Source organism: Fukomys damarensis, unplaced genomic scaffold (genome assembly GCF_012274545.1).
Source record: "Fukomys damarensis isolate Sample0158 unplaced genomic scaffold, DMR_v1.0_HiC HiC_scaffold_20, whole genome shotgun sequence".
Classification (NCBI taxonomy): domain Eukaryota; kingdom Metazoa; phylum Chordata; class Mammalia; order Rodentia; family Bathyergidae; genus Fukomys; species Fukomys damarensis.
The window spans coordinates 3,798,442-3,825,740 of record NW_022900932.1 but is presented as its reverse complement, the minus strand read 5'-3'; the positions used below and the strand labels follow the sequence as shown (position 1 = coordinate 3,825,740).

The window sequence follows — 27,299 nt, the reverse complement described above, 5'->3', positions numbered from 1 at the left end:
CTGGGGAAAGCTTGAGACAGAGGACAGGTGGGCAGCTCCAAACTGTTCAGTGTACGTGCCGATGAAACGCGCACATCTCCAAACTGTTTCAGGTCATAGATTCCTTTCCTCCCTGAAAACCTTTGGTTTGCAGATGTAGTTCAGACCGTGTTGTTGGTGTGGCATGACCTTACAAAGCACTGTGTCATAGGACATACCTCTAAAGACAGAGGTCTGAATTTAGGAATGTTTGAGTAAGCATAAGATAAAAGAGTGTTGGAATAAAATCTCAAATCTCTTTCTCACTGAACTTTACATTTTTTTTAGTTTTAGGAATTTGATTTGAGTTGATCTGCTAGAGAAAAATCATAAGTGAGGAGATGCCACCACCTATCAAATATCACTTACAGTGATATGTGATGTATTAGCAGGGCTGATTAGCACTCTGAGAGGCTGAGGCGGGGGAGGATCACAAGTGAGCCCAGCCTCACAATTAAAACATAAAAAGGGGCTGGGGATACAGCTCATTGCAAAGACCCTGAGTTCAAACCCCAGTATTAAAGAAATGAAGAGGATTTATTACAGTATGGTTCTTAGAAATAGGTTATTTGCTAAAAGAAGGTGAAGTCTGTGGTTTCCTTTTTATATTCCACATTCCTATTTTGTTGGAGGGCAGTAGATCCTGCTTGTTACTGTTTTCAGTGTTAGGCATAAGATAAAATGATAAAAGAGGAAATAGGCTTATTCTTATTCTGTAGTTGTGGACCCACTCATGTGTTGGAATTTTCTTGAGCAAGGGTGAGAAAGCACTTAACCTGGCATGAGACAATATCATGAAAACTTAAGCCCTGTTTGTTTCTTAATTTTCTGCCAATAAACATGGGAAATGTTGCCAGGGATTTCGCTCAGTGGTTCTGCCGCCTGCCTCACAAACAGAGGGATACGAGTTTGATCCCTGGTACTAAAAACAAAAGAAACAAAAATTGGAACATGGGAAATGTTGCTTTACTTTTGGTCATACTCCAAGGAGAAATAAATCCTGGCCTGTCAGAAGTGCCTAGAAAGGTGGATCTTCGTGCATCCGGTGCAGTCAACTGTTAGAAAGATTTCTGAGAGGCAGAGGGACAAGTTGAGAGGATTCCTACCACATTAACAAGTGAGACCTATTTAGGAGGGCGGTCGTACAAAGGAATAGGAGAAGATGTCTGTGAAAAGCATTAAACAAACATCTCCTTGGCTGCGGGTTTAGCTCAGTGGTGCTACTGCCTGCTTTGCAAGCGTAAGGGCCCGAGTTCAATCCCCAATATCAAAACACAAAGAACTAAACATCTCCAAACACTGGGGCCAGATTATATAGAGCACCATAACTGACAGGATGAGGTTTTTCTTCTTCTGACCTTTGAATACCCTTTCCCTCCTGCTCTGGGGAAGTAAGCACACTGGCCCAGTTATCTACCTTCTCCTGTAATTCCTTTCTTGAAGTGATTACATTCTGGAAGCTTTCTTTTTCCTTTTATTTTTTAATCTCGGAAATTGAGGACAGGATTTGTGGGAAATTCTGTGAAAGTTTAGAAGACAGAGCAAATTATATGTCTTTTTCTGCTCCATAAGTAGCTGTATGTTAGGGGAAAAAACTAGTAGTATAAATTCAGTTTTTAGCCAGGTATTTGGAGCAACAGAATGACTCTTCAGGAAATGGAAGAAAGGGCGTCTATCCTATTTGTCTGGAACTTGTAAGGGTGCTAAAAGGCTGCCAACTATCAGAATTTGTGATTTGGCCCATAGAGTTTTCTCCCTACTATCACCACTCCTTATTTAGAGCTGCCTGAAAGAAAGGAGGAAATGCTGTATTGAACAGTAGCTGTTTAATTTTTTTGTTTTTGTTTTTTGTTATTGTTTTGTTTTTGGTACCGGGGATTGAACTCGGATTGGGAACTTTGTGTTCTTTCCTTTGATGTGTGCGGCTCTGGACTCAAACATTTCCTCTTGAGAAGGGCCTTCCCCTCCATCACAGCGGTGATCTTTTTATTTGGTAGTGTTTTAAATTTTGTTTTTTTGTTTTTCTTTTTAATTTTTTTGGTCCTGGGGATCGAACTCGGGTCCTTGTGCTTGGGAGACAGGCAGCGGCACCACTGACTGAGCTAAATCCCCGGCCCGATTTTGTTTCATTTTAGTGGTGTTAAGAATTGAACCCGGTACCTCACACGTGCTAGACAAGCACGTCACCACCAAGGCACATCCCCTGCCCGTGGTAGGTTGTTGGGCTTTTGTGTATATGTGCATCGGAATATTGGGCCACAGTTTTCTCATAATATTTCCTTTCTGGCTTTGATACCAAGACAGTGATGCCCTCACAGTTTTGGAAATGCTCTTCCATTTTTTGGGTGAGTTGGAGGACTGGACCAGTTCTTTAACCGTAGGGTCCTGGCCCCCTTTGGTAGGAGACGGAATTGCTGACTCGGTGTCCCTACTCGTTATCGGTCTGTTTGGATCTTAGCAGGCTTGATGGTGTCCGGAGATTTATCCACTTCTGGGTTACCCACTTTGTCGGGGTGTGTGTGTTCATAGCAGTACTGTGACGGTTCTTTATTTTGAGAGGGAGATTGAGATGGGATCTTGGAGCTTTCATTATCATCACTGAACTCCATCTATAAGAAATTTTGAAAAAGTACTGGTTTCAAAAAAGATGAAAAAGTTTGGTTTTGAATAAGAAGCAGTTTGTTTCCGTGTGTGTCAGGACTTTAACCTTCTGCCTGTTTCGGGTTAGAAAGGACCTTCTCTTTTGGTGTGCTTCAGCCTCATAATAAACAACGAGGGTAAAACAAGCTGTGCCGGACAAGAAGCCTCGGCACCCCTGACATTCTAGTGAAAAGTGTTTGGCTCCTGGAACTTCCGGTTGTGTGACCTTGCTCTGGGTAGAAGTACAGACTAGCACTATGGTTTTGAGAAAGGTTGTCTTGTCCTGAAGGCACCCATCCAGCCAATCGAAATTTTCCTGTGACGAGTACTTGGCTGTACTTTCTTACTAATACCACCTGTTTTTGTTGGTTTGGTTTTGTCTTTGTCTTCAGTTGCAATACTGGTACTGGGGATTGTACCCAAGGCCTTTACACTGACCTATATCCCCTGCCCCCTTTCTTGCTTTTTTTTTTTTTTTCCGTTTTTTGAGGCATAGTCTCACTATGTAGTTGAGACTGACCTGGAACTCACTATGTAGCCCAGGCTGGTCTCAAACTCACAGCAATCCTCCTGCCTCAGCCTCCCGAGTGCTGGGAATACAGGCGTGTGCCACCACACCCAGCACTTTCTCACTTTTTCATTTTGAGACTGGGTACAAGTAACTAAATTGTCCAGGCTGAGTTTAAACTTTTTTTTGTTTGTTTGGTTTTGGTACTGGGAATCGAACTTGGGTCCTTACACTCGCAAGGCAAGCCACACTTTAATTTCTGATCCTCCTGTCTCAGCCTTCCAGAGTGCTAGGATTACAGGTATGCTCCACTATGCCTGGCTAATAAGGCCATTTTTTAAAACTGCTATTATATTTGTTTGTTTGTTCTTTGAAAATCCATTTATAATCAAGAGAAATTCCTGTCGCCCTTTTTATCCAGGTGCTGTCCTCTCCTTACTTCTTGACATTCCAAAATAAATCATCTAAAACCCCCTTCAATGCTGATTGTCTTATGTGTAAGAGGTTTTGTGTCTTAGGAAATGTGTGTCTTTTCCTGGCTGATGACCTGCTGGTCACATGGAATGGAGTGGCCCAGAACTCAGTCTGGCAGTTTAGGGGTTGTTTTCCATACAGAAATTTAAGGCTGTACTTACTTGTCAAATACTAAAGGGTCACAGAGAGATATCTGAGTGTTTGATTTTTTAAGTACAGAATTCCGGTTTTGTTTTGTTTCGTGATACTTGGGATCAAACTCATGACCTTGCATTTTCAAGGCAGGTGAGACACCACTGAGCTAAATCCCCAGCCCAGAATTCCATCTTTTAGCCGTGTGAAATTATGATGCAAGAAAAGACCTCTTCTCATTGATAATTTAGTAACCCAGACTCACTTTAATTTTCGGTTGTGTCCCTTTTTTTAATCTATTTTTTAAAAATTAATTTTATTGGTACATTTTAAATATACAATAGAATGACATTCATCACTGGAAATTTGTACCTTTACATAATATATCTTGCTTCTTATTTTTTTTCTGACTACAAAGGAAAACTAAAGAGGGCCAAATTGCTGTGGGGTTTTGTTTCTTGGCCTGTTTTTCTGACTGACACATAATAACTGCACACCTTTAGGAAGTACAGTGTGGTTTTCGGTAAACATAGTGCAGTGTATAATGATCAAATCTGAGTTGCTAGCATGCATGTCTGTCACCTCAGATGTCATTGCTTTGTGGGAAAACAATCAGAATTCTCTTCTAGCTATTTTGAAATACACACAGCATTGTTTGTCAGCTGCATTCACTGGGGCTGTAGAGCACTAGAACTTAGTTGTATGTCTGGCTTTATACCCATTGTCCATCTCCCCCTGCTCCATGCTGAGCTGTCTAGTTTGTGCTTTATTGTTGTCCTTTTTTCATTCCCCATTGGTAGAAAATGAGTTCTTTTTTTGGTTTTTGCATTTTATGAAAATACAGGTGTGAATGGACCATCTAGTTTGTGCTTTATTGTTGTCCTTTTTTCATTCCCCATTGGTAGAAAATGAGTTCTTTTTTTTGGTTTTTGCATTTTATGAAAATACAGGTGTGAATGGGCCGGGGATTTAGCTCAGTGGTGCCGCCGCCTGCCTTGCAAGTGCAAGGTCCTGAGTTCGATCCCTGGTACCAAACAAAACAAAACAAAAACACAGATGTGAAGAAAAATTCTTTAGGAATTAACAGTTCTTTCAAGAAAAATATTTAATATTGAATCAAATTTCACAAGTCTTGTTTTTCTTTGATGCTTTCATATATTCTTTTCTCTCTTTCTTTTTTTGGTAGGCCTTTGAACTGGCCACAGGCGATTATTTATTTGAACCTCATTCAGGAGAAGAATACACCCGTGATGAAGGTGAGTCCCCTTAGGGTATCTGTGCACTGTAGTTTCACTTTCCGTGTGTGGGTATAGTTGAGTGTCGGCTTAACTGGGTATCTTATAAGGGATGCTAAAGAGCTCTAATACAGGGTTAGACAAAAGTGACAAATAGGCTCAACTAAAACTTGTCCATTAATCTTTTTCTTCACTATCTAGTTATCTTCCTTTATAAGTCAATGACTCAGTCTTTCCCCAGTTTGAGTTTATTTACCTGGTCTTCAGCTTGCTGCTCATTTATGTCTCCGACTTGATTTGGAAATGAGTCATTAAATCTGTGGACACTACTTGAATGCAGAGGCTATGCTCTATTAAATCTTGTAACACCATTTTTTCACCTTCTCTGAAAATTAAAGCTATCTTTTTTCTTTTTCTTTTTCTTTTTTCCTCATTGAGTTTATTGGTACTTTTTAGGTATACAGTATAATTACATTCATCATTGGGATTTTGTACCTTTATGTGACAGGTCTTGGTTCTCATTTTTTCCCCATTCCCCTGCCGTCCCTTCACCCCCTCCTCCCTCTTTTTTCTTTTTAGATGTTACTGATAATTAGAATTCCATTTTAAAACAAAATAAAATGGATGTGATTTTGTGGTACCCTGGGGGAAAGCTCCGCTGTGGGTTAGTTGCTCTGTCCGAGGCGCCATGGAAGCAGACAGCTGTGCCTCATTTTATTCTATTTGTGGAGCATTTACTTTGTTTGCGGGCGGAAGTAAGGAGGGTTGCTGTACAGGAGCAGACTCAGCACAGGCAGTGAAGGACGCGTCCCTCCTGTGCTTTCCTACAGGCACACTCTGCCCTCTCAAAATGAGCTCCCTCAAATGTTAGTAGGCCATGTTCGGACAGCCCACTAACGGGCCTCACAAATACTGTTTGGAAAAGGTTGAGCTAATTCCTATAGCTAAGTGTCTGTTTTGGCAGGTGTGGTTTGAACATGTTTCATATGTGTGTGGGATATTTAGGCGTGGTCCTTGCTAAATGGGGCTGTCATTACTGCCCATATACATACTTGGGTTTTGGGGGGTTTTTGGTTGGTTGGTTGGTTGGTTTTTTTGTTGTTGTGGGGTTTGTTTGTTTGTTTGTTTTTTGGACATACTTGGTTTTTCCCTTTGCTCAAACTTTTGTGGGTTATAAGTTTGGAGTTAGAATTTTATAGTGTTTTATATGCCTTAATATTTGTTTGGGAGGAGTGCTTCATAGCTTTTCTCTTGCCTAGACTATAAATATTAATGTGTGTAATAGAACACACACAGTGGCTAGAATTCCATCGAATGGAACCCAAAACTGCCAAAGTGAAGATTAAATTATATATAAAAAATCTCAATTAAGAGAAGACCACCTTCCCTAGATATTTAGATCCTAATATCTTCTTCCTTCATTAACCAGAACTAGTAGTTATTAGATCAAACCTCAGCCACTTTGTAATATTTTCCTTCCGTTTAGCCTGGGAGAGAGCAGGAGAAATAATACCTTGGTATAGGAAAAAACTTAAAAGAATCATAACTTCATGTGGAAGTAGTGAATTTATCAGACCTTTTAAAAATAATACCAATAGAGGCTGGGGATGTAGCTCAGTGGTACCACACCTGCCTGATAAGTGCAAGGTCCTCAGTTCAATCCCTGGTACCAAAAAAACCAAAAAACTACTAAATGCTTTGAAAGAGAGACACTGAGTGAGCTAGCTGAGGCCTGGTGCACGGATGCCCCGGTGATATGGGCGCCTCTAGCCATAGTATTTGCCCCCTGAAAATGCGTAGTTGGAAGTTTTTAATAACTTCTTCTAACCCTTCTTGATTTTTCAACTATAGAATCAAAGGAATTTATGAAAGCTTTTGTCTGACTGTGAGGCATCACTTTTCAAAATGTCTTCATGTGCTAATTTCTGTCACCTGAAGAATAGAAAGGCAGGAGAGCTCCCTGGAGGTTTGCGTACTGGCTGGTATCAGGTTCACCCTGGATTTGGAAAGTCTTCCCACATCCCTGGCAGTGCCTTACAGTCCACAGTCAGGCTTTGACAGCCATGTAAACTCACTCAGGCTTGGAAATGTTCCCAGCCTACAGTCCATTTGTACTAACTTCTAAGTCATTAAAAAGTGTCAATCCGGGTGCACTCGGGAGGCTGAGGCAGGAGGATCCCTGTGAGTTGAAGGCCAGCCTGGGCTACATAGCGAGTTCAGGGCCAGCCTGAACTACAAAGGGAGACCTTGCCTCAAAAAAACAAACAAAAAACAGTGTGATAGCCGGGCATGCTGGCACACTCCTATAATCCCAGCACTCAGGAGACTGAGGCAGGAGGATCACTGTGAGTTCGAGACCAGCCTGGGCCACACAATGAGTTCCAAGTCAGTCTCAACTACATAGTGTTCCAAAAAAAACAAACAAACACACCCCCCCCATAGTGTGATAGGTGCGGGGAGCTCTGGGCTAGATGTGCTAAGATGTGGATTTTCATTTGAGTTTCAGCAATGTGCCTTGAAGTTTCGAGTAGGCCATTTAGTTTTTCTGAAGTTCCGTTTGTTTCATCTTTAAAATGAGGTATTAATCTTTAGCCTATTTTATGGGATGATTATAAAAACTCATGTGTGAGTTAACTACATCAAGCTCTGGCATGTGTCATGTGCATTCATATATATGGTAATGTTTTACTCCTTGAAGCCCGGAACAGTATTATAAATTAATAAATAACATTTCTAGAACTCCTATTTTGGCACTCATATTTAACCTTACCGGAAAACCTCACCTGAACCTAGACATATAAACAAAATAAAAGCAAAGCTGTACCTAGACCTCAAGTTCAGAATAAGATGTGCCAGCTCTGATGAGGGGACGGGCCACCTGATACAATTCCTGCCTTTCCCAGGCTCCCCTTGAGTATCTGTGATTTAACAGCTGGTCCCTGAAAATGCTGTTCATAGGGAAAACTCCTTTGCAGCTTGTCCTTGATCCTGTTCTTATCCTCCTATTTTAGACCACACTCTGCGCATGGTAGAGCTGATAGAATTTCCAGACACTTTGCCCTCGTTGGGAAATATACGCAGGACTTTATCAGTCACGGAGGTAGAATTACTAGCATGAGTTTCCAGCTAGACTCCAGGCATGCAGCTTCAGCAAACTGAGCATTCAAGCCAAGGTTATTTTTAGTAATCACTTGCATCCTAATGGAGTGGTTGCCTAAATTGTGTTTTTTTGTTTGTTTTTGCCTAAATAGTTTATGATTTTTTGGTATTAGATGGTTACAGTCCACTTCTTCCTATTTAGGACAGAAATCAAGCTTAGACTGCTTTACAAAGAGGCAGATATGCTATTCTTTCTACCGGTGTTTACAGCTGCATTTGTTACTCCTGTTACATGTGTCTTTTTCCCCCCCTCTCGAAATGTCTAAAATATACAGATCACATTGCATTGATCATAGAACTTCTGGGAAAGGTGCCTCGCAAGCTCATTGTGGCAGGAAAATATTCCAAGGAATTTTTCACCAAAAAAGGTAAAATAAATGTGTTTGTTCCCAGACATTGAGGGGTCAAAAGTGTTTCAAAATGAAAAGGTAGGTACAGCTGGGTACATGTTCCCAATACCCAGAGAAAGGTGAGCTTACCATCAGTGCTGAAGTGTGACTTAGCAGAGAGGTGAGATGGCTTGGTCAGGAGCAGGGGTGAGAGTCCGGGCGTCAGACCCTCGCCGCTCCTCTGACAGCCTCCTGCACATTCGCACGCTGGCTCAAGGGCAAGAGTGTAGCCTCGCGTTCCGTTAGTTAGGGCTGGTGTGGTGCCTGTTCCCACCGCAACACTTCTGGAAGATGGACAGATCTTTGCTGACCTCTGATCTAAGCGCTGCCCTACTGAAGGAAGAGGTTTAGTGTAAGCTCACATCAGGAACTGCATCTCACGGGCCTCTGCTAACACAGCCACTCTGCCCCGTTAGTCACGCAGACTCACTTAGCACTTCTATATGATTACATGTTAATGTAAGAAACAGTGAAACTCTCACTTTGAGCTTTTGACTTGATAATGTATTTCTTACGCATTCCGAATAAACCAAATATGGAAACCTAACCTAGAGAATCTAGACTACTGTCTGGCCTCTTTCTCTCCATTGTGCCACGGTTCCCCTTTTCCTTACAACCTCTGCACATGTGCTGAGAAAAATGATTTTTTCTGAACCCTTGACAGGAGCATCTCAGAACATTACCCTTCCTAACCTTTTCTGGGTGGGAAAACTGTGAAATGCTTCAAAGAGTTCTTCCTCATGTGCACAAGTCAAAGTGTGTGCGCGTCAAGTTGGTGATTAAATAGCTATTTGCTTCCCACCAGAGTCCAAATAAATGAAATATGTGAAAAAATTCTTAGCAGCATTTATTTTCACAGGCATTAATAATTGACTGACTTGGGCCGGGGATTTAGCTCAGTGGCACAGCACTTGGCCTAGCAAGCACGAGGTCCTGAGTTCAGTCCCCGGTTCTAAAGAAATTGACCAGCTTAGCCAGGCATGGTGGAGCACACCTGTAATCACAGCGCTCTGGGAGTCTGAGGCGGAAGGATCACGAATTTAAGCCACCCTGGGCAGTTCAGTGACTTAGGGAGACCCAGTCTCAACATTTAAAAAGGGCTGGGGATACAGGCTCAATGCAAAGGCCCTGGATTTAGTCCCTAAGGCCACCAAAGAGGCTGTCTTTAAAAACTTCTCACTTCAGCTGCACACAAATGTGCATGCTTGTAGTGCCAGCTAACCCGGAGGCTGAAGTAGGAGGGTCACCTTGGCCCAGGAGGTTTTGACCACTCCAGGCAGGCAACACTGGAAGAACCTGTCTCCTAAAATTGTCACTTGAGGGCTGGGAGTATAGCTCAGTGATAGAGCAATTGCCTGGCATTCACAAGGCCCTGCATTCAATCCCCAGCTAAAATCACTTGAAAGAAGCAATTCTTCTGAAGTTCCAGAGTATGATGTTGCTGTATCTGAAATCCACGTAGGTTGTTCAGTTTTACTATTTTTATTCATGTTGACATGGTAACTTTTTGAATCTCTGCCTCATTTTGAAGCCACATATACTAGATAATTGAGGGCCCCCCCAAAGTACAAGGAAAGTGGGGTGTGAGAGATTTGTTTTGTGGTGCTGGGGACCAACCTAGGGCTTCATACCTGCCAGACTCTACCACTGAGCTACATCCCTGGCCCCTTTAATTTTTCTTTGAGACATGGGGTCTTGCTATATTGCCCTGGCCGACCTTGAATTTGCAGTCCTCCTGCCTCTGCCCTCGGAGTAGCTGGGATTACGGCGCACCTTGTTCTTAATATATGGAGATAGACTAGCCTCTGACATGCGTGTGAGACCATGTGCAGACGTTGTCTATGAGGATGTAGGTGTTCAGTGTTCACTGTGGTAAATAACTAGTTCCTGAGTCCCAGGCATCCCCCATTTGAACTGGGACCAAAAATGTCCTGGAATAGAGGAAAAATCATCTTAGACTTCAGGATTGTATGAAAAATAGAGGCACTTCTTAAGATTCAGAATTAGAGAAGTGCCTCGTGAATGGAACATTAGATTCTGATTGCAAAATTGGATTCTTTGTAGACCACCTGGATTAGCTCCTGGATTTCCACAGAGGATTTTGTCGCTGGTCAGTGTTGGTCAGTTTCTTTTGTACTGTCTTCACCACAGGTGACCTGAAACACATCACGAAGCTGAAACCCTGGGGCCTTTTTGAGGTTTTAGTGGAGAAGTATGAGTGGTCTCAGGAAGAGGCAGCTGGCTTCACAGATTTCTTGCTGCCCATGTTGGAGCTCATCCCTGAGAAGAGAGCCACTGCTGCCGAGTGTCTCCGGCATCCTTGGCTCAACTCCTGAGCCCCGCCCAGCGCCGCAGCAGCAGAGATCACTACCCTGACCATCCGTCCTCCTCTCCGAGCACTTTCCTCTTTTCAGGGTGAAGCTCTTCAAGGGTTTCTAGATTCTTTTTTCCTTAATCCCACACATTCATTGGGTTTGCTTACTTGACTCTAGAGATCCCCCACTGCCTTTGGGTGTCCCAGGTGAATTTGGCCTTGGTGGGGCTTTGCCAAAGACTGATAAACAAAAAATGTGAAACAACCTTTTACTACCCTAACCCCTGCCTTTCCATCAGGGCATCCTTTAAATTATAAGCGCCCTCTTTAAAATGAGCGATGATGTGTAGACCCACCCTTTTGTTCACTGACTCTGAAAGTCAGATTTTCTGGTGTATATACTACTGCCAGCATAAGGGTGAGGAAGGAGGGGAATGGGTGTTAATTCTGTGTACAGCAGAGACATTAAACTTGCTGTGTCCAGGCTACATCGTGTTCCTGGATTGTTTCTGTTGTTTTCTTCTGTTTTTGTTTTTTTCTGGCAACTTCAGCTACTACCTTTTGGAAGAGCCGTATAAACACCAGATCTGGGTATCGTATCACCGTTAAAGCACTGTCATATTCCTTTCATCCTTTAATAACTCTTTAGATCCTCAGATCCTCAGTCTGACTCTTAATATAAACAGAAATGGAACCATTGTGTACTAGTTTCTTGAGAACCTCAGACATTGAAACACTCCTTTCCTGTGTGTCTTATTACCCTAAAGCAAGAGTTACTTTAATTGGCTGTTTCCTTTTTTGTTTTTTAAATCCCTGGCTAGCACTTTGCCCAGTGCACTTGAGTTTATTGCCCCCATAACTAAAGGATCAGGATGACTTCAGAATGGAGGTGTTGGTGTCAGAGCTTTCCCATCTAAGGACAAGATGCCCTAGAGGACATTTCCAAACAGTTCTCTGCTTGTATTTAAGCATTTCTTGTTGCCCAAAATTGTGATTTTAGGCAGTTTCCCTCTGAGGCTTTGCCATTTTCATTTTCTCAGTCTTGGAGTCTTGAATGAGACCCTGGGTAAAAAAGCCAACAGGAAGGGTGGGCTGGCACTTTTTTCATTGGTTGTTTTTGCCCAATGACTTTATAAGGTTAGCCATTCTCTGCTGCTATTTCCTTATATGATGTAAGTTTATAACGCAGTTTTGAGATGATTGAAATGTACTGGAGGCTTTTTCCCCCCTTAATGCAAAAAGGCTTTGTGAACTTCATATTAAGATTGGCCTCTCATAGACTTGCCCAACCACGACGTAATCCTTGGATAAAGTCAAGGAGTTAAAAGAAGGGCAGGATGGGGGTCAGAGCCACTTACTCAGCATGGACCAAGTGGGCCTTGGAGATTACAGCATTCTCTGAAAGCAGCAATGGGACTCTTGATTTACAGAAAGCCAAGGAGGGGCAACACGAGGCTCTGCTCGCAAGCTCAGCTTTCTGTGTGGAAGGTGGTGTCCACAGGCAGCCCACTGAACTCACAGACACCCTACTCTGAGGAGCTGGCCAGCCATTCATCGGACCATTGATTGGTTACTCCTGGAATCAGATGTGTTCCTGTAGAAAGAGTTTTGAGGCAGGCTATCTATGCATCTGTTGAGAACAGAGAGAACAGATGGTCTCAAAAAACGGCAGGGAAATTCTTCAGCAACCCTAATCTACTCTGGGTTGTCAACTGTATTCACATCTAAAGCAATAGCAGACTTAACTGCAATCTCTCCTACTCTGTAAGATCCCAGTTGTGGAATTACCGACTTCTGATGACGACGCATAAGCGAACACGGGCTTGTGTGACAGTTGACACAAATGTTTAACAGGAGAGAGCCTACGACTTCATTCTGGGAATCTTCCCACCAGATGAGGGCTTTCCTCCCTATGATTGAAGGAACCAGATACGTTAGAAGACCTGAGCAGAGGCATCTGGAGACCTGATCTTCCGTGGGCTCCGCAAACCCTTTTTGAGCTCAATCATAACACTGTCACATTGCCATGATCTCACTAAAGGATTTCTATTTGCTGTTAGTTAAAAATAAAGCCCTGAGACATTTTTATTCTTTCTATTGAGTGCATTGTCTGTTTTCTTTACAAATACAGCACAATAAACAGATTATTTAATAACCCACGTTTCCAGAAATTTCTATTCATTTTTGCCCAAGTTGACCTGACCCAAGCAGCTGGAAGAAGAAATTAGTTGAATATATTTTTGAATTTAAACACATTTATAGAGCATGTGTGTGTTTCTCAATACTAGTGCAGCATGCAAAAAATGCACATAGCTGACAGATGTAAACTTCATGGAGCATTAGGCCAGTTAATCCCATTATGCACAGGTTTCCTTACACTTGTCTCTCTGTTTCTTAAATTCTTTAAAACAGAGTAAGCATATGTCTAAGGCTTTTAATGCCCTCACCCAGAGTGGTGCCATTCGTGTGCCAGTGGTGTGAGTGGGCCTTGTATCTCCTTCCTGGTAGCTACCTTGGCCCCCAAAAAGACTTATTTTAATTTGTGTGTTAGATTGCTACTGAGGCAAAAAACTCGTTTATAAATTGACCATTTATATTTTATTTGCCTAAATTACCCAGTTTTCTTTTGGGGTTCCTCATTGGATGATGTTGGACCACTAACCTAAATCCCCAACCCTATTTGTGATATTTTTAATAGCGCTTTCCCACCTCCTGAACCTACATAAACTGTTCTAGTTAATTTGTTTTAATTTTGCAGTCTTGAGACATGCAGTGTGTTGGCCAGAATGAAACCTGTTGAGATTATCCTTAGTGTTTACCAGAGTGACAAATTAAGGTGGTGTCTCCAAGCTCTGTATGAACCTAGGACTCCTAGGATCTAAGGAAACCTTTAGTGCTGCTATAGCAGAGCTTGTAGCTGTCTCAGAAGAACCAGCAAATGAGGTGCCCACAGGGAAACCACTTAGCTGCTCCAGAGCTTATGGGGAAAGTGCTGAATTGATGGCTTACTGGTAAAATATGAACTTGCATGTACTTTTTGAAGACGCCCTCGTGATAGTACAGAAGCTTGTATACTCATTTGCCTTGGTAGCTGGCAGGAGCACTGGTAACTTTATGTTCTCACAATCTTCAGGATACTAATGTAGAAAGATGGCTATAAACCTGGAGGTATCTACTGAGAAGCGTATTTTATTGTCACTAGAGGTGTTTTAGGGGTTTTTTGGAGTTGTTTTTTTTTTGTTGTTGGTTTTTTTTTTTGTTTTTTGAGACAGGCTCTCACTATGTAGTTGAGACTGACCTGGAACTTATTATGTAGCCCAGGCTGGTCTCGAACTCACAGTGATCCCCCTGCCTCAGCCTCCCGAGTGCTGGGATTACAGGTGTGTGCCACCTCACCCAGCTACTAAAGGTGTTTTTAAAAGTTGGGATCAACTCCATGCATGGTAGGCATTATCTTTATGTCCTTGAAGGAGTAGGAATCTGCATATCCCAATTTAAAATCTCGGAATGTTAAGTTTGTTATATGTTCAGAAATTTTAGCCAGGAATTGTTTACCTTGGTGTCTAGTTCTGTTTGTAGACTGCACCATTCCCTGTAACGGATCAAACTCAGGACTGCACTTGGGGAGCAGATGCAGCACCCCTGAGCTAAATCCCCAGCCCACCATTTCTTGTGAGAAGAGTTCTAATACTATGTGTGGATGTTCAGTTTGCTTTTTTTTTTAATCATATTCTTTTGTCCTTAATTCAGATCTAGTTTTTGCCCCTCTTAATATGTTTATGCTCTAAATGGCAGAACTGGACTATTTACAGAAGCACTATGTTCTTAGTTGTGACCCTAAGATGCAGATTGTGTGCACTGCTTGCCTTGGATTGACTGCATACAGTAGTTGATGTTGAAGATACAGTGGGTCCCACCAGAAGTGTGAGGTTAGCTGAAGAGTTGGAGCTCTTCCACTTTTATAACATCAGTTCGCTGCAAAACGGTTCCACCAGCATATAAGGCCACTAGAATAACCTTTGGGCCAATAAACCATTCTGATAAATGCTCGTTTCAGCATAAAATTTCCTAAATAGCTGAAAAACAACCTTTCAAAGGGCCCTAGAGATTCCCACCTCTGGGTTTTCATGCCCTTGTGTCTGCTTGCCTGGAGTGTGGACTGCATTTTAACTGTTCAAGCGGAATAAGCTGAAAATGGGGTAGGATCTCTAAAACTAGGTTACCAAGGGACTGTGGCTTTTATTCCTTCTCTCCTTGTTTTTTGCTTCAAGGTAGGGTATTGCTCTATAGTTCAGGCTGGCCTTGAACTCAAAGCAGTTCTACCACCTCAGGCTTCCAAGTTACAGGCCTGTGCCACACACCTGGCTGTTCCTCTTGGAACCTTTGTTCCAAGGAAGCTGCCTGCTGCAGATGGCCTCACAGAGGCCCGCCCACAAAGAACCAAGACCCTCAGTCCCAGCAGCCCAAGAAACAAGCATGCAACCAACCGGAGTTTGGGATTGGAGCCAATGTAATTACGGCCGCATGAAAAACCACGAAGCTGAGATACTTAGCCAAGCCTTGCTGGAATTCCTCGCCCACAGATACTGTGAGATAAGTGTGTGAAGCCACTGGGTTCTGTAGCAATTTGTCAGCTTGGGGTAACTGACCCGGGGCTGTAATACAACGCAGGCATTTAGGATTTCCTTTCGGTTCCCACTTGAGCTGTAAATGACCAGTCCTTTCGAAACCTGCCTTCTCCAGGCTGCTCACTGTGAAGTTTGAGTACCAGGGCCAGCCCAAGACAGGTAAGCCAGGGTGAGGAAAGTAGCAACTTGGTAGGAAAATGCCAGTTTCATTGATTTTTATTCTATATGCTTTCAAAGAGAATGAGATTTGGGTACCTTCAAGTTTTTTTAAAAACTCATTTAAAGGTAAAGCCACTTGAAAAGAGCTGATAATATACTTGGACCAAAATCACTGTTTTTAATGGGGTTGAATTTAGTCTCCTTGAAGATGAAGGCAGAGGCGATACGCTTCCTTCCCCAGCACTGGACACTGGTTAAATGGCTCCTGCTTCAGTGGAACTCACTGTCCTAGCAGAGTAGAGTGGACAGTGGGCAGCTGCACCGTGGCTCCCGGTGCGGCACTGTTGTGGACCACCATGGTTACCGAATCAGGGAAAAGTAATTTGAGGGTGGAGAGACTTAGAAACTTCCTACATGGTCAGAAAGGTCAGGAAGCTACAAAATTTGTTCAGTTTTGTTGTTGCTCAAGCTTGCATGAAAGAAATGCTTGTGAAGTCAGGCGTGGTGGTGCATACCTGTAATCCCAGCACTTGGGAGGCTGAGGCAGGAGGATCGCTGTGAGTTCTAGACCAGCCTGGGCTACACAGTGAGTTCCAGATCAGTCTCTACTACAGAGTGAGACCCTGTCTCAAAAAGCCATTTAAAAAAAAAAATGCTTGTGAGTTATTTTTCTGCAAAAGAAAGTGACTAGTCTTGTAAGCCAGCTGCTAGGGACAGTGACAGATTCCATGGTAACAGTTCTCACCACCAACTGTTGCACTGGAACAGCACTGGGCGTTTGTTCCTAGCCCACCTGAACAGAACAGGGCCACACGGTGAGCTGTCAAGAAGCATTAAATGTGCAAAGCCAGGGAGAAAATTTCCCACGTCCCCAGATGAAGCAGCAAGATTCATTATAGCTCCCTTCAGCATTTGCTTCCTCTCCACTGTGAGAGGCCAGTTCACCCGCATGGTTTAGTTACTGACAGAAACGGACAAAGGCCAGATCCTGCTCCTCAGGCCAGTTGCGTGCACACCTGAGGCAGGGCATCTACCAGAGTGAGCAGGTGGTGTGCCAGGTCCAAAGCTTAGGGCACGAACTCGCATCTAGGCCCGGTGTGGTGGTGCACACCTGTAATCCCAGCACTGGGGAGGCTGAGACAGGAAGATGGCCACAAGTTCAAGGCCAGCCTGGACTACACAGTGAGAACGTCTCAAAAAAAAGACATTTACTGTATTACAACAAATTACTGGGATGTAAGTAACATTTCTGAATCTGGTAGCTGGTTCTGGTTAGGTTAGGATGGGCACTACAGTGAACTGTGGTGGGTTTATTGTTGTTGTTTGTACCAGGACTTGGACTTCGGACCTTGCGCTTGCCAGGCAGGCACAGTGCCACCGAACTGCACCCCAGCCTCTGGACCGTGATTTGTGGTGTCCTTCCTAGGGATGGGTTCTCAAGTTCATCTCGAGAGGCCTTTGTTGTCACCGGAAATCGTCTACGATGCTAGGGTGAAATCCAGGGCCTCGCCCGTACTTGGCAAGCCCTGTACCCCTGAGCTGTGCCCAACCCGGAAACAGCCTGTGTTTACTTAATCTTCATTAGACTTCCTGATGGGCGTTGAAAGGTGTGAGTTCCAGTGACCTCTCCTTACCCCTCTCTGAGCAGCAGTAAGAAAAAAGGGAGAGGCAGAGGATGCCCTAACCCTCCACCTGAAATGATCCAGCACACTGCCAGCCGCCTCTCCTTCTGTAGACAAGTGAGTGTCTTCCCTTGGCAAAGCGTGGCCAGGTCCTGTGAGTGCAGCGGGCCCCCGTGCTGTTCAGTCTCAGTTTCCTTGACTGGAGTCGCTGCAGTTCTGCACCTGAAGCTCTTCCTGCAAGCAGCAGGAGGCCTTGTCTCGGGAGCTGGGGCCTTGATCCGGCCGTGGAAGGCTTGGAGTCTCGGGCCTGTGGTGGCCAGGGGTAAGAAAGCTGGAAGGAAAGAATTTTTATTTCTGAAGAATTAAGATTCCCTTATTTTCCATTGTTTGGGAAATAGATGATCTGTGAGGTAAGAAAAACAACATTTGCAGCATTATAAAACTTGATATTTTTAAAAGCCAATTTAAAACAAAAATGTTTGCTCACGTTTTAACTTCAGCTCCACTAATTTGTGTATTGGTGTCGGTCCCATCCACAGTTACCCTTTGGTTCAGGGGACTGCACTTGGAAATTAATCCTCAGCAGCAACATGTTGTTATCCACAATAGTAACCCTAAATGTCGAATAACCAAGTCTGGTTTAGAAAACTGACAGCAGTGCTGTGGGATGTGTGGCTTTAAAAAGCTTTAATAATGAACATAAGCACGAAGGAAGGAATGTCTCAGATGGTCTGGTACGGTACTTTGCTTCTCCGAGGATAACCCTCCCCGGAAGCTGGGTAGACCGCAGTGCCTGCAGCCCCTGTGGACAGCCGAGCCGGAGTCCTCATTTACCAGGACCCACAGGTGCCTGCACACCGCAGTTTGGGATCATGTTCTAATGGAGTAGAGGTTCTGTTTATTACTTAAAACAGTGGATCTCTCTAGTCCAGGGTTGGTACTCAGCAAAATAACAATAACTCCCCACACAGAGCTTTGCGTAACCTGCTGTAGGCCCTCAGCTGTTGGGTGACACTAATAGTTGGGGTTGCCTGTCTGCCTGTCTCCCCACTTTCTGGTCCTTAATGTTGTCACATTTTGGAAACTAAAAGACAACAGATATGCTCTGCTCCCTTTTGAATCATACTAAAACTAGTAAACTCATTGTTTTTTCTTTTTGCCTCAGCTATCAAGCTAAATTCATCAGTATAGTAACTCTATTAGCCTGGCTTCCTCCCCCTGCCCTGCCTTCGGTATCGGGGATCAAACTCAGGACTTTGCGCTTGGGAGGCAGGTGTGGGTGGCACTGCTGAGCTAAATTCCCAGCCCAGCCTAGATTTTCTTTTTGTACCAGGGATCAAACTCAGGACCTTGCATTTGCCAGGCAACCACTGTGACGCTGAGCTACATCTCTGGTTCCCTGGCTTTTTTGTTGTTTTGGTTTTTGATTTTTGGTTTTTGCTTTTTTTGAGACAGGGTCTCACTGTCTCACTATGTAGTTGAGACTGACCCGGAACTCACTATGTAGCCCAGGCTGGTCTCGAACTCACAGCGATCCTCCTGCCTCAGCCTCCCAAGTGCTAGGATTACAGGCACGCACCACCACACCGAACTCAACCTGGCTTTTTATTACTGTGTTCTGTCTCTGACTTTTATTTTCTATTTTATTGGGTTTTCTAGTATATTTCCTGTAAATCACTGAAAGTTCTTCCTGAAAATAAGAGCCTATATGACAATAATTTCAAAACATAATCTATTATCATTTGCCAGGCTCCACCAAAAATGAGGTTATAAAACCAACCCCCTGCCTATTTTCAATTATTTCTTCTGTTCTTGTTCTTTTTCCACATCTCAAAACACACCTAGGCCGGGTGTGGTGATGCTCACCTGCAATCCCAGCACTCAGGAGGCTGAGGCAGGAGGTTCGCCATGAGTTGGAGGCCAGCTGGGAGTATATAGACTCTGTCTCAAAAACAACCCTACAGCCGGGCGTGGTGGCACACACCTGCAATCCCAGCACTCGGGAGGCTGAGGCAGAGGATCACTGTGAGTTCAACACCAGCCTGAGCTACACAGTGAGTTCCAGAGCAGTCTGAACTACGTAGTGAGACCCTGTCTCAAAAAAAAGAAAACAAAACACCAAAAAACCTCCATACATCTTAAAGGCTCTGTGCGCCCCTGTGGAGGTCTCTGATGCCAAATAACTCCCGGTGGGATGGGTCATTTTTTTTTTTCTCCCCAGGCCACATTGAAACCCCTCCAGTGCAGCCCCATGAGGATTCACAAAGTAAGTGGCAAGCCCCAGCCCTTCCAAAGGCCTGCAGACCACCTTGCAATAGAAATCCTGCCTGGCAAGCACAAGGTCCTGAGCTTGATCCCTGATACCAAAATAGAAAAAAAAAAAAAAATACTCACCGACCCTCCAGCTGCGTCAGACTTCCTCTGTAATGAAAGAAGAGCGTGTGTTGACAAGCAAGCTGTGTTTTTAGAGAAGCTCCCCCACACCACCCGTCTCTGAAATAACTCAGGTTCCTCTGACTCCAAGGAAAATGTGCATAGTTTTGCTCATGCCTGTTACCAGCTTGCAGTCCTGCATTGCATGATGGTCCCCACCAGACTGCAGGCTCCAGCGTGGACCTCTTCACTTGGCTGTGTACCCCAGTGCCCACGAAGGTGTGGGCAAGAGGAGCACAGTACGTGTCACCGATTGGATAGGTGAGTGATAAAAAAGCGTACTGAAGAGAACTAACATCAATCAGCGATGTGTAGGCTTCCTTAGTGCTTTGGTATCAGATCCTCAGCACAATGTTTTATTTTTATTAGGGCAATTTACTAACAATTCACTAACGCATTCAACTCAGTGGTGTTTAGTATATTCACTAGATTGGGGAATTTTCACTTTCCGAGACATTTCCATCACCCGAGCAAGGGATGCTGTGTCCATGAGAAATAATCCCATCCCCTTCCTAGTTCCAGGAAGCCACTATCTGTCTCTGTGGATTGGCCGGTTGTGAGTACTTTGTATAACTGGAATCGCATATACCCTACCCAGAGGGAAGCCAGCCTTTTGTTTCTGGCTTCTTTAACAATGTTTTCAAGGTTCAGCTGCATTGTAGCAATTGGCAGTACTTCATTCTGTTTTATGGCTAATTAATATTTCATTGTATGGATGAACGCGTCTTTTTATTGCTGAGTTGTGGGAGTTCTTCATATATTCCAGGTAGTAGACCTTTGTAAGATTATTATTTGCAAATATTTCCCCCAACCTGTGTGTTCTTTTCATTTTCTTATTGATGGCTTTGAATCACAAATTTTAAAAAATTGTTTTTTTGTACTGGGGACTGAACTCAGGACTTGTGCTTGCGAGGCCGGTGCGGTGCCCCTGAGCTAAATCCGTGACCCCACAAAGTTAATTTTGATGAAGCCCAATTTATTTTTTCTTTGGTTTCTTGTGCATAGGTATTATACCTAAGAATCCATTGCCTACACCAAGTGGATGGAGATTTATACTTATATTTTTCTCTAAGGTTTTTATAGTTTTATATCATACATTTAGGTCTTTGGTCCATTTTGAGTACCAGGGATCGAATCCAGGACCTTGCACTTACAAGGCAGGCATGACCACCACTGAGCTACATCCCTGACCCCTCTGCCAGTTTCTACAAAAAGCCAGATGAGATTCAGGCAGGGGTTGTGAAGAATCTGCAGACCCGCCCAGGGAGTGTTGCTGCCTTAACAAGATTGTGTCTCCTATCAGTGGATGTGGGGTGTCCCGCCATTCAGTTAGACATTTTTCTTCCTGCAGTGTTAGTAATTTTCGTGTTCCAGTCTTGCCCTTCTTTTTTTTTTTTTCTTTTCTTTTTTTTTTTTTTTTTTTTTTTTTTTTTTTTTTTTTGGTACTGGGGATCGAACTCCGGTCCTTGCGCTTGCAAGGCATCCGACGGAACCACTGAGCTGAATCCCCAGCCCTTGCACTTTCATTAGGTTTATCCCTAAGTATTTTATGCTATTATAAATTAAACTTAATTTCATTTTCAGATTATTCATTGCTAGTGTATACAAGCAATAAATTTTTGAGTATTAGTTGCAACTTTGCTAAGACTGTGTCTCAACTATAATAGTTTTTCAATGGATTACTTAGGATCTTTCATATAAAGATCAAGTCTCTCCAAATAGGTTTGTTGTTGATGTTACTTTACATATTCCTTTCCACATAGTTCTTTTTAAAGTTTCTTGCCTAACTGTCCTAGCTGTAATTTCCAGTACAGTGTTCAATGGAAGTGACAAAAGTAGACCCCTCTGGGCCAGGGATTACTTCCGTGCCTCCGCCGCCTGCCTTGCCAGCACCAGGTCCTGCAAACACCCTCATCTTGTTCTTGGCGTAGTCTTTCGAATTCATGTTTTAGGTTTTTTTGTTTTATTTTTTGTGTGTTTTGTTTTTTACAAGTGAAGAAGAATCCTCCCCCGGCCCGGCATTGAAATTAAGCCCAAATGAGGAAATTGAGGCTCAGAAATCACGTGGCCCTCGCAGGGTCGCACAGCTGAGCTTACACCCTGTCCTGTCTCCAAGCCCACATGCCTTCTTCTCTGCCCCCCGAACCCCCAAAGAGTGGATCAGAAACTGTCCTTGCATGAGGCTTCGTGTCTGCTTTCATTGTTTCATCCGCACAACGGAAATGGCAGAGCAGGGCTGGAGTTCTCCTTCCTGGAAAAACATGGAGGTAAAGTGACTCCGAAGAGCTAGGACCTACACTGGCTCCTGATGCCAACCTTGTGCTTTGGCAGAAGAAACAGAGATCTTTCTTGAGGCACCATGAATTCGGGAAGGTTATGTAGCTGTTTCCTCAAAGGTTAAAAGAATGGGACAAGTATTCTTTTGTATGTGGTATGATACTGAAGGAACTACAATGTGGAGGGAAGAAAAATCTGAAAATACCAAGGACAGGATGGATGGGATCAAGGAGAGAGTCAGAGAAGAAGAGCAAAGTGAACGGACCGCTTGATTAGGAAGGAAAGTGTCAGATCACAAAGCCATCTCTGAGAAAGCGGAGGATTTGTGTAAATAAGAATGTCTCTGATGAAGAAATCTCTTCTGAGGAAGGAAGCGCGCCTGTGGATGAAGCCGCCCCTGGACATGTCCAGACAGACTCCAGGGAGACGGGGCCTGGAGCTGAGCGCTCGGTGGGCTGCGTGCAGTGGCGCCCTGTGTCCTCCCTGGAGAAGCCCCCTCATCGGAGGGAGAGCTGGTGCCGCCCAGTCCCAGCTCCAGCACTGCTCCCGGGGTTGCTGAGGAGTGGACAAAGATGGCACCCGTGGACTGACGCCCTGTCACTCCTGCGCGTGGAGAAAGGCTCAGTAAATCACCAACTCCGCTCCCTCCCACAGCGTTCTCAAGGGGCGGCAGGAGATAGCCAAGGAAGAGGCTGGAGAAAGGGAGCCCCCCCCACAGCGGAGCCCACTTCCTGGGCTCAATCTGAGGCAGAAGGTAACCGAACACAGCCTAGGGGCAAGGAGGGCCAGCTCGGAGTCTGCTTTCTGCGATGAGATCCACCTTCTGAGTGAAACGTTAGCCCAGGACCAGGGGCCCAGGTCGAAACTAATGGGGAGAGTAACCAGGTGACTTAGCTTATACCCCGTGAGTCCCTGGACACATGTGCCCCGAAGTCTGCAGTGCTTGCCGGCCCCAACCTAATTACATCTCGACTGCGTAGATCTGACACAACCCCTCCGGGCCAGATATTAACCGCAAAAACTCCACGGCCCCACCTTGGGGCTGCATCAGGCTTCACTGGCAGCAGCCACTCCTGAGTCCAAAGCCTCAAGGAAGTGTCCTTGGCCTAGGGTGCAGGGCATTTGGTGCTGCTGCAGGTCCAGGTCCCCGGGCTGCTGGAGACCACTGTGGGCAAAGGAGGCTGGAGAGGGAGCCCTGAAGAGCAGCAGGCCCCGGCGGCAGCCCCCTGCCGGGAGGAGGCATGTCAGGGCCCTAGGGGTGTGAGGCAGGCCTGCCTGGGAGGAAGAGGTCAGCCCCTCAAGACGGCCGGGAGAGCCTGGATGAGGCGGGAGACGGCGCCCCCTAGGAAGGAGGAGCGGGGACTCCTGAGGGCCGCCAGCTGTGGCTGACCTTTGTAGCTGCTGCGTCTGATTAGTCTTGGTGTCCCGGCCCAGGAACGGAGACAGGTGCCTGGCTGGGATGCCAGAGCAGGAGTCCCCGCGTGGCGGGACGTACATTACCTTTTCCATCTGCCTTGTAGTCATCAGGGAGGAGCTTGTCCTGCCGGTAGCCTAGCACGAAAGCCAAGAAGGAGAGGATGAGGGCGTCGCCGATGCTGAGGATGGCCAGCATGAAGGCCCAGCGGACGGTGCAGTGGCCCAGCGTGTACTTGCCCGTCTGCTCCCCACACATGCGCCGCACCTCGCTGGAGTCCCAGCCATCTGGGTAGACCAGGCAGCCAATCATTAGACCTGTGGCTGAGGGGACACGGGGAGCAGATGGTGTCAGGCTGGCGGGCTGGCACCCTGCCTCCCACCTTGAACTGCTCTCCTTACTGCCTGGTCCTTGGGTGAGCTTGAGCGGCACGGGGGCAGCTCCTACCATCCTTGTAGCACACATATCAAAAACCCAAGGCTCCAAAAGCTACAGCAGGGACCCCTGGAGCCCACAGTTGGCCTGGAACCGAGCACCTCCGCCAGGGCGGCCTCTGCCACTCACCAAGCGGTCCAGCCGGGCCCCCCGGTCCTCTCCTTGTGCTCAGTGAGGCACCACCTACCCCAAAATCTGACCCCAGCTCAGAGAACTCATATTTCAGCATCTCTGAAACAACTGTAATAGGAAAGCACCGGCCCATAGTTTTAACTGCGGTGTTTTTCCTCCTTTCAGTCCCCAGGATAATGCGCTGTGGCTCACGTTCTTCAGCTCAGGGAGCACAGGAAGGCTGCCCAGCCCCATCCTGACTGTTTTCTTCAGGGGCCTTCCCAACGCACATCAGCCCGGTGCTGTTGCCCACGCGCCCCTGAACTTCAGAATCCGCTAGAACATTCATCTTACATGCCAGCTCCCAGGTGGAGGTGGCCTCAGGAACGTGTTTCTGCAGCACTCGGTTGTTACTGTCTTGGTTGTTACTGAAACCGCCCCCTCCAGCGGGGGTCAGCCTGGTGTTCTCAGGGTGCTTGCCCTTTTTAGCTTCTATTCTTTCAACTGTAAAATGGACTCATACCTGACCCGTGGCAGGTGTGTGGGAATTGAGCGTGATCGCACGTGGAAAACACCTGTCACAGAATCTGGTCCATGGTAAGGGGCCAACTAACGTTGTATTGTTGGCAGTAGTGTCAAATGGAAGCCGGCCGGAGGGTGTGATGTCGTCAGAGCTGCTCGCAGACGTTCCAGGTCCAAGCCAGGATTGCTCTCGCCGGCCCTCCCCAAGGGCAGGCAGGGCTGCGTGACTCCCTCTGGCCAGTGAGAGGCGAGCAGGAATGCCGTGCGCATGTCCAGGCAAGAACCTTTAACTGCCAATGGAAGACCTTGCAAGGCTGTCTTCCCTCCACAGTAATGCCAGCCAATGCCAACAAGCTCTGCCAGCCTGGGTTTGGCAGGCAGAAGAGATCCCCCAACTGGACCCCACTGGGCATGGCCCACAGGCAGAAGTAAGTGTTTGTGTCAACCCACTGAAGTCTGAACATCGTTCGATACAGCCGTGTCACTTCCCCTCCTGACTGATGTTTTCTGTGTTTTTCACATTTACTGTGCAGAGTATTTTTGAGGCATTACATCATCCCTTCCTCTCAAGAGCCTCATGGAAGGGGGAACTCATGGCAGTGTACAGATCAGGTAGGATGGATTGAGTATTTGTGTCCTCCCAAATCCAGATGATGAAAACCCCAGTGTGATGGTATTAGAAGCCAGGCTTTGGGAAAGGAACTAGGTCATGTAGGTGGAGCCCTTGTGAATGGGATTTGAGCCCTTATAAAAGGGACCCCAGAGATCCCTTGCTGCCCCCCTTCTCATCCTTTGAGGATGCAGCAAGAAACCAGCAATGTGCAACAAGAAGCAGGCTGTCACCGAAACTGAACCACCAGCCTGACCTCAGACTTCCGACCTCCAGAACTGTGGGAAATGAGTTCCTGTTGTTTAACGCCCCCCCACACACACGTGTTCCCCAGGCCCAGATCACTCGCTAGAGCAGCCTGAACAGACTAAGACGTGGGCTTGCCAAGACCTAGAGAAGACAAGCAACTTGCCTGGCTGTGTCCAGGAGCTGGCACCACACAGCCCACATCTGGCATGCAGAAGCTCAGCTAACTACCCAACTGCCGCCCCATGCCGCCCCAGCTGCCAGTCCTCTGCTCCCCACTTCGTGAGCAGGTCACCTGGTTTAGGGTTCCTCAAATGGACACATCTCCCAGCTGCTGACTGAGGGCACAGTCCCTCCTCCTCTCTCCCCTGGGCCCACAGCAGAGCGGGAACATGACACCACCATCACCCTCCCCGACATCAATGTTGCATGAGCTGCCACCTGGCCACTTCTGCCCGGTGTCTCCAGCCTTGTGACCCAGATCAGGCCTGACTCAAATGGCCAGGTGAGACCTTGCTGGCACTGCCTGTTCAGCCAGGGGACAGCACAGAGAACGAGAGCAGCTCAGTGCGAGCAGCATCCCATACCTGGTATGGAGGGTCTGCAACACGCGTGTCAGCGCCCACCCTCCTACACGGAACTGCTAAGTCTTCCTTGCCATGGTGACCTCCACCTTCTCCCTACTGCCAACCAAGACTTGCCCTCCCCTGTCCCAGCCTCCCCCTTAACACTAGAGAGACTACAGAGGACCGGTTAGTGTCCGGGGTGCAAGGCTGGAAGCTAAGAGTCTGTCCCTCACTAACTGCCCACAGACAAGTCATCCACTAACAACCTTCTCTGTTTAACCAAGGGACACTCCCCTGTTGGGTGGTGATGCGAAACTATTTTGTAAGTCAACTTACTTATGTAAATGTGGGCCTCAACAGAAATGTTTCTAGAATACACCTAGTTTCCGAGACCCACTGCCTTAGTTCTCCTAGTCCTCAGCTGCCAGCTGGTTGGCTCACTTAGTCTTGGCCAAATTTGACTCTCAGCCTGATCCTCATCGGGGTTGGGAGGGGGTACAGCTCTCTGGAGTCTTAAGTCTGTGTGTTTGGTGTTTGGGGACTCGGTTCCCTGTTCATTCCCCCTAAGGTAGCACCACTTATTCTACCCAAAGACATCTCTGGTCCCAAGCACTGTTCCTAGACATCAGCCCCACACGGACTGCTTGTGTGTAAGGGACCAAAGGTCCCTTCAGATGACGGCTTGCCCGTCTCTCCTTGGGCTATAGCGGACAGCTGGGCCAGCTGGCGGAAGACCAAGAGTCTGTGTGGGCCAGGAACAGCCAAAAGGGCAGGGAAGGCCTGGCCTCCGGTCACCACCAGGGTCGCCAACAGCGCATAGCGTTTCAGGACTCCGGACAGCTCCCCGGCCTCAAACTACTGCTCTGTTTGCCGCCTCAAGTATGGAATCCCACATTTGGGAACAGACGTGTGCTTCCCAAAGAAAGAGGAGAATTGAGATGCGAGTTTCTAAGGGAGAGGCCACCTCCCCTTACTCCCCTTACAACAGTATGACAGTTGTACTCCAAAATCAAGAGTCGACCTGAGAACCGTCCAGGAGAGCAGTTGGAGACGGCGGGGGGGGCACTGCCAAAGGCCCAGAAGTGGGAGGAGGTGACCGGAAAGCAGGTGACTGCTGGCCTCACTGTCCGGCCGGGGCTGGGTCCTACGCCCACAGGGGCGACCGCGGGACTTCCTTCTCCCTGCCAGAGCAGCACCAACCTCTGTTGCGCTGGCCTGAGAGAGCCGGGACACCTGTTTTCTTCTGTCAGGAGCTGTGCGCCCCTGGAAAGTCACTTCTCTCGGCTCCGGATCCCCGAACACGAGGGAGATCGAACAGTGCGGTCTCCGACGTCCTTTCTACCCCGCCGACCCAGAGCCTCCCCAGGACACGGGCGGGTGCGGCCGCAGCTCGACCCGGGAGGCCCG

General features: G+C 46.2%; 2 protein-coding genes across 4 annotated transcripts in view; one reads left to right on the top strand and one right to left on the bottom strand.

Moving 5' to 3' along the window:
* The window catches only part of Srpk1 (SRSF protein kinase 1), a 61,228-nt gene extending 48,221 nt beyond the window's left edge, over positions 1–13,007 (top strand). The window contains exons 15-17 of the mRNA XM_010605401.2: positions 4,959–5,028; positions 8,442–8,534; positions 10,707–13,007. Coding sequence (XP_010603703.1) covers positions 4,959–5,028; positions 8,442–8,534; positions 10,707–10,891 — 348 coding nt within the window. The 3' untranslated portion in view covers positions 10,892–13,007. The remainder of the gene's footprint in view (positions 1–4,958; positions 5,029–8,441; positions 8,535–10,706) is intronic.
* Positions 13,008–16,252: 3,245 nt separating this feature from the next.
* Positions 16,253–27,299, bottom strand: part of Lhfpl5 (LHFPL tetraspan subfamily member 5) — an 11,539-nt gene continuing 492 nt past the window's right edge. Inside the window, exons 2-4 of one of the 3 annotated variants that reach the window (XM_010605346.2) lie at positions 23,489–23,725; positions 19,673–19,699; positions 16,253–17,681 (exon numbers count right to left, since the gene is read on the bottom strand). In XM_010605346.2, coding sequence (XP_010603648.1) covers positions 19,689–19,699; positions 23,489–23,725 — 248 coding nt within the window. In that variant the 3' untranslated portion in view covers positions 16,253–17,681; positions 19,673–19,688. Of the gene's footprint in view, positions 17,682–19,672; positions 19,700–21,176; positions 22,592–23,488; positions 23,726–27,299 lie in introns of those variants that run through there. The other 2 variants (XM_010605347.2, XM_010605345.2) reach the window with 2 other exon arrangements.